Source organism: Lactuca serriola, chromosome 3 (genome assembly GCF_051521515.1).
Source record: "Lactuca serriola cultivar US96UC23 chromosome 3, Lser_US96UC23_V15, whole genome shotgun sequence".
Taxonomy (NCBI): Eukaryota; Viridiplantae; Streptophyta; class Magnoliopsida; order Asterales; family Asteraceae; genus Lactuca; species Lactuca serriola.
The window spans coordinates 37,550,194-37,560,012 of NC_136410.1; the positions used below are offsets into that span (position 1 = coordinate 37,550,194).

At 31.9% G+C, this 9,819-nt stretch overlaps 2 protein-coding genes across 2 annotated transcripts; one reads left to right on the plus strand and one right to left on the minus strand.

The window, feature by feature from the left end:
* Positions 1 to 1,959: 1,959 nt before the first annotated feature.
* LOC145091940 (D-galacturonate reductase-like) lies at positions 1,960 to 5,939 on the plus strand. Its single transcript, XM_079029779.1, has 4 exons — positions 1,960 to 2,461; positions 3,326 to 3,569; positions 3,683 to 3,862; positions 5,536 to 5,939. The coding sequence occupies exons 1-4, from the start codon at positions 2,145 to 2,147 to the stop codon at positions 5,752 to 5,754; spliced, it is 960 nt and encodes a 319-aa protein (XP_078885905.1). The 5' UTR covers positions 1,960 to 2,144; the 3' UTR covers positions 5,755 to 5,939.
* Positions 5,940 to 6,374: 435 nt separating this feature from the next.
* On the minus strand, positions 6,375 to 8,648 carry LOC145091941 (serine/threonine-protein kinase Aurora-1). The gene is made up of 9 exons (XM_079029780.1): positions 8,449 to 8,648; positions 7,871 to 7,984; positions 7,626 to 7,772; positions 7,453 to 7,548; positions 7,281 to 7,376; positions 7,085 to 7,181; positions 6,876 to 6,993; positions 6,698 to 6,770; positions 6,375 to 6,608 (listed from the first exon to the last, which is right to left on the minus strand). Exons 1-9 carry the CDS (start codon positions 8,482 to 8,484, stop codon positions 6,507 to 6,509), a joined length of 879 nt encoding a protein of 292 aa, XP_078885906.1. The 5' UTR covers positions 8,485 to 8,648; the 3' UTR covers positions 6,375 to 6,506.
* Positions 8,649 to 9,819: the final 1,171 nt, after the last annotated feature.

Here is a 9,819-nt window from a genome sequence, read left to right on the forward strand (position 1 = left end):
TCCCGGTGGTCGATGAAATTGGACTTTCGGTGGACCCTCCCCCTCGGTGCCATCGAAGTCATTATTGAGGTCGAGGCTAAAACTCACGTCGGACTCGGAAGTTCTTAGCATTTTGTTGGATTCAGTGGTAGATCCTGAATACACCCCACCCAGATAAAGGACCGATTTTTTACCCTTACAAAAAACTTCCCACGTTTTTGGGTTGCCGAATGGTTTACCATTATTGGTAATTTTGTATTGGTAGCATACGGTTGATAAAATATTGAAATTGTTGCTACCACTTTTTTGCATATTTTTGAGATTGTCAAATATGTCATTAAATTTCGTGGACACCGCTCATAGGTCACGCCATTTTGCATTGACCACGTCGTACGTTTGCTCTGTTTCCCTTCCTAATAGTGCATGAAAGTTGTCTAAACACGATTCCAAAAACTTTTACCCGATTGCGTGTTCTCGGTGTTACCGTCTTGTGATATGAAAATCCAAGTTTTCGCTAAAGCTTCCTCCTCATCTTCGCTCCATTGCGTAATTTTTTTTGGTTCTTTTCCTTTTTTTTTTTGCCTTCTTCGAGTTGGTTGTTATGTTTCTTGGACCCGTTTGTCGTCATTGTAGAGGTTTATAGTTTGAGATTGAGATAATGAGACCTGAGATGGTTGTGAAGGTATTGTGTGACATTGTTGTGGTTGAGAAGATTAATTTGGTTTGAAATTGTTGAGAAAGTTGTTGTTAAAAGGCTTGAAATTAAAGTTAATTGAATTGTTGTGATCGTTGTTGTTGTTGGTAGTAGTTTGAGTAGTATGAAAGATTGATGAATAAAAAAAATTGTTGAATTGATGAAGTTATCAATTACTATAAATAACATTTGCATATGGATCATTTAGGGTGTTTGATTTGGATCAATAGGTTGAAGAAAAAAAGTAAGAAAATAAAAAGAAGTCGTGTGTTTTTGTAGTGTGAAATGCATAAAAAATATGTGGTATTTATATATAGTTGTAGTTTGTGTTTTCAAAATTGATAATTAAATAATTTTTTTATTACAACGGATACAAAGGAAAAAACAATGAAATATTAGACCGTTGTTGCTGTTTGCTTCCTAATGGTCGTCTTCATCCGCTTTCATAGAGATTCAACAGTCAAACCACCAAAGGTTGGGGACGGTGTTCACGCGTCCCTTGGACGCCAAGTCAACTTTCATGCATGAGTTTATACTCCACTCCAAACGGTGTTCACGCGTCCCTTAGACTATCATGTCAAGTTTCATGCATGAGTTTATACTCCAATCTCGATAGCTTTAATATTACAAGTGAGTATATCCCATAAAGAAGCATAACTTCAAGTTCGAGGTGTTTCTTTGTTTGTGGATGGTTTTGGTGCAATTCCTATTCATGTTCGTGCTATTAATTAAGCTGGCGGCTCCAAGTTACATCGTTCAGGTTTTTGCCCCAGTAAGTTAGGCATAGAGTTTCAAGATTTTCCACTGGTTGACTTCGCCTCTTAGTTTCTTTGGAGTCTGTGCTTCACTTCTTTGTCAATGGTTTTGTTTTAAGTTTCTTTAGTCCTTTTCCTTGTAAACTGTTCTGGTTCCGGCTATACTACTATCGTGATAATAAATTATTAATTTACTTGCTACCAAATAGGCAAGTAACTTTGATAGAAGACCTAACCTACACCTAGTTTCATAATAAAATAAGCACTTAAATCAATGCTGGTTTAATATTGCAACAGTAAAGTTTCTTAAAGCAACTACAACTAAAGTTGATAAAAGAATATCACGAAGAAAATGCTGCTTAAGTTAATGGCATTAAAAGACTAAAGGACGAGCTGTTAGCCAACCGACACAAAGCAGCCGGTGAAAGCAGAAAGAGACAAGTTGAAAGGGAGATAAATTACACACATCCGTGATCAAATAAACAAAACTGTGGCTTGAAAGCTTCGATTGGTTCTAGGGTGTGACTAGCGACAACACCCCTGCATGCATGCAAAATAAATTTGCAGAACCAAAAGGTTATGTGACGCAAAAACTTTGTCACCACCATCAATTAATTAATGGTGTCAAAGCAAACTATATTATAGCCTAGGTTGGAGAAGAGTTCGCATGCATAAGAAGAAGTGGAAAAAAGAGAGAGATAACCCGCGAAAAGATCATGGAAAACATTCCGAAGATAATGATAAGCTCTTCCGATGGTCCTCGGCCCATGCCAGTGATCGGAATGGGCACAGCAACACTGACCGCATGTAGTGATGAGGTTAAGGTGGCGGTTATTGAGGCCATCAAGATGGGTTATCGCCACTTTGACACAGCGGCACTCTACCAAACTGAGAACCCTGTTGGAGAAGCCATCAGAGACGCCCTCAGACTTGGTCTCATAAACTCCCGCTCTGAGCTTTTTATTACGACTAAGCTGTGGTGTAATTCCACCGAACGCCATCTTGTCATACCTGCAATGAAGGAGAGTCTCCGGTAAGACGTCCATCTCTTTTAATTTCATGTCATTTCTCTTCGAGGTTATCAACTTATCATCTCTCTCAAGTGTTTTTGTTTTTTGAAAAAAAACATTTTCATACCTCTTATTGCTGCGCGACGCTGCACACGCGCAACACTTTTCATCTCGCAGCTGTTTGTTTTTCAGAAGTTTTCGGATTAAAAAACATTTGCGCGTGTTCTTCTTGGCGTAGCACTTGTTTTGCCTCTTACAACTTTTTTTTTTCTTGCTAAAATATTGATTATATATTGCTGAAATCTTATTTCATATTTTTTTTTTCGTTTTTTTTGTTTATTCTTGTTGAAAAAAAAATTTCTTTTCTTTTTTTATATTGAATAATAATAATTTGTTGATGAAATATCATTATTTTATGCTAAAATATTTTTATTTTTTTGTTAAAATATCATTATTTTTTACTGAAATATCAGTTTATTTTAATTTTTTAATATCTGCAGCAGCATGCAGATGTTAAAAAAACAAACACATTTTTTATTACAGTTTACAGCCGTTTGGTTTACCTCTTCTACTGCAGAGGGTTGCAGAGGTGGTTCGCAGACTTCATAGATTTTTGCTTCAAAAAAACAAACAACACCTTAGTAACTTGAAAAGAACTATTACCGCCGGTTCTTTGCACCTTCTTGTATCTGTTTCATTCTTCTTAGTTACTCTGAGCAAAATATCATATAGATTATCAATGAAACGTTTTCCATTTTTCTTATATTTTTCAACTACGTATTATACTACTGTAACAAATTAGTTTATTGCACTGATATAATTTCAGAGATGAGATACCTTTAGAACCAGAAATAGAGTAGATATTGATAGTTTATTCATTAATATAGGAATTTGGGGCTCGAGTATGTAGATCTGTATTTGATACATTGGCCATTAAAGCTCAACCAAGAGCATTTCAAAGTCCCGGTTCCAAAAGATTGCATAGCCACAATTGATATCAAGGCCGTTTGGGAAGCAATGGAAGAGTGTCAAAATCTCGGACTTACCAAATCCATTGGCGTTAGCAATTTTTCTTCTCGAAAGATTCAAGAAATTCTTTCCTTCTCGAAAATCCCTCCTGCGGTTAACCAGGTGACCATCTATAATTTTTTTTTCTTGTAATCACAGAATACAAAACCAACTCTTTAAGGGACTTATAATATTTCTACCAACTAATCCTACGACTTTCCAAATTTCGGCTGAAGGTTGAGATGAATCCACTTTGGCAACAAAAACAACTCAATCAATTTTGCAAAGAGAACAGCATCATTCTCACTGCTTACTCCCCTTTAGGAGCAATTGGCAATGCATGGGGAGATAATCGGGTAATCCAGTGTGATGTTCTCCAAGATATTGCTATGTCCAAAGGAAAGACAACAGCTCAGGTACAATATAAATTTAGATTCTTCCATATACACTTTAAGAGAATTATATATATATATATATATATATATATATATATATATATATATATATATATATATATATATATATATATATATATATATATATAGGTTTAGGTTCTATGGAAAACAAAACTTTTTTTTTGAATTTTTTTTATGAAAAAATCGCATGTTTTAAAATAAATTTGCTATTTTTTTTTTAATTTTTTTTTAAATTGATTTTTTATTTTTTTTCAGCAAATTTATTAAAAAACCTGTGATTTTTTATAAAAAAATTTTAAAAAAAAAGTTTTGTAATCTCTAAGTATTTTATATATATATATATATATATATATATATATATATATATATATATATATATGGGAGAATTTCGTATATGCCCTTATTAAATATGATAATATCATATCTGCCTAACCTAATTTCTAAATATCATATTTACCTTTTATAAAATTTTAAATATCATATTTACCAAAATCCTTATTTTTAATATTTTTTAAACATTTTATAATTATTTTAAATCTTTATTTTTATTAATTGACTATTATACCCCCTAATTTTAAATTTCCAAGTTAAATCAATGTTCCATTCTTTGAATGATTATTATTAAGATTCAAAAAACAATGAAGTCGTGAATAATTGAAAGAAACAATCTCGAAAGTTTTTCAAATTAACGATGTCTAAAATAATTGTTAAATTGCTTCTAAAGATGTATACGTACCACCATTTGTTTAATTAATTTTGAAGATTTGACAGAAAGACGATAAATTTATAATTTATCCTCTGAAACACGAAGTAAACTTCTTTGACCCAAAATTCAAGATTTTGGCTCATTAATCAATTAATGATAGCTTTTCGAAACACATCATTCCTGAATTTTTGTTGACATAAAATAGAGCTGAAAGAAATAATTGTCGCATGTAAATGAAAATCAGAGAATAGGTCTCCACGGGAATTGGAGTTTTCTGAGTATGTTTGAATTGATGTATAAAAGTCAAAAGCATAGCAGTAACAAAACATGACGAAATTCAAACAAAGGATAAGAAAAAATATATATTTATATAATTTCTTAAAAGAATATTGAATACTCTTTTGCCTTTTTCATTGTATTTTTATACTATATTAGATTTATAAAAAGGGTATAATAGTCCATTCATAATAATAAATATTTAAAATGATTATAGATTTATAATAAAATGTTAAAATAAAGATTTGGACAAATATGATATTTAGATATTTAACAAAGGTATATATGAAATTATATATATATATATATATATATATATATATATATATATATATATATATATATATATATATATATATATATAATTAATCGTCTAGGCAGAGATTAATCGGGGACGATAAATTGTTAATTCACTGAATTTTAAAAAATTAAATATGACTAATATTATAAAAAAAAATTCGTTAATATCACTAATATTATAACAAAATAGGTTAATATGATTAATACAATACTAATCATTCATCAAATAGTTTCTATTGAGATAAAACTTTTTTAAAATGTTAAAATTTAAGTTTATCATTTTTTACTGCTTCACATAAGGAGGGATTAATCGCTAAGCGTCCTCTAGTCATTTTTTTATATCCTATAAGCTTAGTAATATTAATGTTATAATATTGATCATGACATGTAGATTTCTTTAAGATGGTTATATGAGCAAGGTGTCAGCTTTGTAGTAAAGAGTTTCAATACAAAAAGGATGAAGCAAAACCTTGACATATTCAATTGGTCACTGAGTGCCGATGAGCTTAACAAAATCAGCTATATTCCTCAGCGCAAGAATGTTTATTTAATTGGTATGATGATGAGTGAGCATAACGATGTAATGGCTGATATTGACGATGAGCTTTGATTTGAATAAGTAGTAAAATTAGAAATAACAGATGCAATAATTATGTTGAATGCATCAACAAATTTCATAAGAGATCATCAATTATTTTGGATGCTTTAATATGAACTTTATGATCGAAGTACTGATGAAAACATATGATGATGAAATATATATGTAGTCCATCTATTGGGCTAACTTAGTACTTATTTTACCATGTGAAAAACAATAATATGCTTTACTAAAATTGCCGATTATAGCAATGCATAGAGATGGAAATGGAGAGATATATAATTACAGTGACAGAGAAGACATGAAGTGATCCAGAAAAACGAACAAACAAACAAAAAATCACTTGGAAGCAAGTTATTTCTCCAATTTGCATTTTTCAAATTATTGAACAGATGTGAATTAAAAACATTATGTATCATCACAAAACAACACTCTATCTTGATACCACTCCACCACAACCCAAATGTACCAAAGTAATCCCCTAAAACAAACGGTGCAAAATCTATAATGTATTTTTTTAGCAAATTATAATTGTCGTGGTTCATATAAACTATTTTATTTTACTCACAATAATTATTTATATTTAAAAGAATCAATATTTAGATGTACTCTTTCTAAAAACAATCACTATATTTGTTAAATTTGAACATTTATTTTTCCCAAAATAATACTTTGAAACTCAATTATGTTATTATGTAAAGAAGATACAACAAACAATTTTTGTCATGAATACAATTTGCACCCCATTTATGAACATGATATTATTACCCTTTGTAGACTCCTGAAGGTTCGGCATTCTGAACTACCCATGGATGTTCAAGAAGCTTGTGTAAAGGCATTCTCTTGGAACTTTCTTTAACAAGCATCTGTATTTTTTTTTTAATATAAAAAATTAGTAAATAATAATGACACCCAACAAATTATAAAAAGCTAGGAAGAAAGTAAGATGAAAAACCTGACTAATTAGGTCCTTGGCAGCTGAGGAGACTACCGGTTTTGAAGGGAACTTCAAATCTACTTTCACAATTCTGCACAATTACATCAACAATCAATCCATCAGCATCTGTACAATTTTTTCAGTGACAATGACAAAGAGGGCATTTAGATCCATTTATTTTCAAGATTGCCATTACCTTCTATATGTATCAGTGTGTTCTTTAGCTTCAAATGGAGGGACACCATAAAGGAATTCATAGCAAAGAATACCAAGACTCCATATGTCCACACTTGCATCATGCTCTGTGCTCTCCACTGTGATTATAAAATAGTTAATTACAATAAAAACAAACTAAAGAAAGAGTTTTTTCAGATTGAGGTTAATAAATATTATTATGTTTTTTACCCATTTCAGGTGGGAGATAATCTAGAGTTCCACACATGGTCTGCCTGCGATTGAATGTGTGCACAGACCACCCAAAATCAGCAATCTTTAACTCACCCTAAAATAAGATAACAACAACACATTATATTATATTATGTTTCTGCAAAATTAGTTATCAAACACACAATAGCAATACTACCATATATATATTTATTACCTGTGCACCAATTAAAAGATTCTCCGGTTTTATATCCCTATGAATTACATGCTTCCCATGACAATATATTAGAGCCCTCGCTAATGAAGCAACATACTATCCCATAAAAAGTTTAAAAATTAGTTGACCATTAACACCAATAATATACCCAAAGGTAATATGAAAGACTTACAGTAGCAGCACGTCTTTCACTGAAGTGCTTGCATCTTTGGAGCTCCTTGTAGAGTTCTCCTTTAGCAGCATATTCCAAAATCAGGTAGACTCTTTTCTGTGGGAGATGTTGTGTATGTTCTATAAATTTTTGATAGATCTTTTGAACAACAGTATGATAGAAAGATTGTGTACCTGATCATAAAAATAACCATAGAGTCGGAGGATGTTAGGGTGTCTAAGGTGACTTTGAATTTCTACTTCACGGCGAAGTTGGTGCTCCACCTGGGACTGTTTGAGTTGGCTTTTGAAGAGCACCTTTAGTGCAACAATATGGTTGCTCTGTTTCAGAAACCACAGATATGATCAACAGCTAAGCCAACAATCAAGAAACTAAATGAACTACTTTTAATCATGAGAAATAGAATTGATATACTAACCCTCTTTTCCTTAGCTATGTAAACATGACCAAACTTTCCTCTTCCCAGTGGCCTCCCAATGTCGAAGTCATTAAGCGTCCACCTCTTTTTTTCTGCTGCTGCCTCTGTATTAGCCTGTAATCAGGCATAGCCAATTGAAGTCAAGAAACATCACACAACAACCAAATCATCACGTTCACACACATTACATGAAACCCTAAATACATTAGAAGCTATTCTTACTTCTAAGATTGACTTCAAGCCTATTAGAACGAAAATTTCCGAATATACATACAGAAATTGAAATTATAAAATAAAGCTGCATAACAGTTTTAGCACGTATGGCATCTCCATCTTCGAAATTTAAAAATTTCCAATTTCGTCTCCAAAAGTTATAAAATAATTACGATGAAGAAAGAAAAGGCGTAATAATAACAAAAGAAAACATAGCTGTTAACATAAAAAAATAAGCCCTAACAGAAATTACAACTCTAGATATCGTATAAGAACCAGAAATCGGGAAGTAAATTTGTTATGAATTCAAAACCAAATAACCAAACAAAAGGAATTGATCGATTTTCTGAAAATTAGTGATGTACCGTTTGTTGAATCTGCGTTTCTGCTGCGATTGCCATGAGAGAGCAACGGATTCTAGAGAGAGAAAACTGGATATAGATAGAGAAAGAGAGAGAAAGGCAGACAAACGAAGAGGAAATGCGAATTTTTTTGAATAAAGAGGGGGAGAGAGGAGGAGGATCTGCTTTCTCTCTCCTAAATTACACAACGGTCACATTGTTGGAGGAGCGTCATTTGAAATTAACTTCATAATATATGATAATAAAGTGGATGACCCCCTCAACTTTTATAATCTTTCACTTAGACAAAAAACTAGTACTTTTTTTTTCACAATCACATCGAGTAAGGCTAACTGTGTAAAAAGGTAATAACACTTAATACTTTTTCGCTTAAGGAACTGTAAAAATAAATTTTTTAATACGATTTAATTTTAATTTTGCATACAAGTGATAAATAATCTTGATGTTAATGTTAGAGGTGCAAATATAGGCGCCGTTCTAGCCAAGTCAAAGTCTGATAGTCCGGTCCCCCATGTATGAGAAAGGCTAGGTCCAATAGTCATTCATGAAATTTTGGTAAGTTAAACCTAGCGGGTTTTGCCGGAGCTGCGACTAGGCCTAAAAGCCTGAGCTTTTCGATTTTTTCATGTTTTTAAGAAATCGCAATATGTTTGTATTTTTTTTTGTTTATTATATCATTTTATCATTTCTTCCTATTATAGCATCCGCATCTTGTTTATATTGGTTTGTTTATGGTACCATCCAACTTTCACGCACCTAAATAATAATAATAATAACACTTTTGTCAGCTCTAAGGTAAAGGAAAGCCGATGACCAAAGCCTAGTCTATTGCAACCCTTTTGAAGCGGAATAAAGAGAAAAGTGGGTGTGCAAGTCGAAAGAGAGAGAGAGAGAGAGAGAGAGAGAGAGAGAGAGAGAGAGAGAGAAGTAAAAAGAAAGGAGTCCCCGTAAATCCTTCTTTGTGTTATAGCATGCTACTTATATTGGTTTGTTTATATTATAGTTAATAGCATTCAATTTTCATTTCTTCATATTATAGCATAGATAATAACATCCTATGTAGATAGAAATTTGATATCTTTTTAAATTATTTCCAATACTTTTACTTAAAACTTTATCATATAGTAGGCTTGGAAAAAAGTTCAATATTCAAAAATCATATCTAAAGGCTGAAAGGATCATACTTCTTTTTTACAAAAATTGCCTAGATAGTACTTTATATGTTGGTGATTTTGTATCACCGATATTTCCAGTCTAATTGAAATGTATATTAGTTTCAAATTGGATCAAAACTATGATCTAATACAAGTCTTCTTATGTGGAGTGCAACTTGTATAAGACAGTTTATCCCTAACATGAAGAAATGTGGGGGTA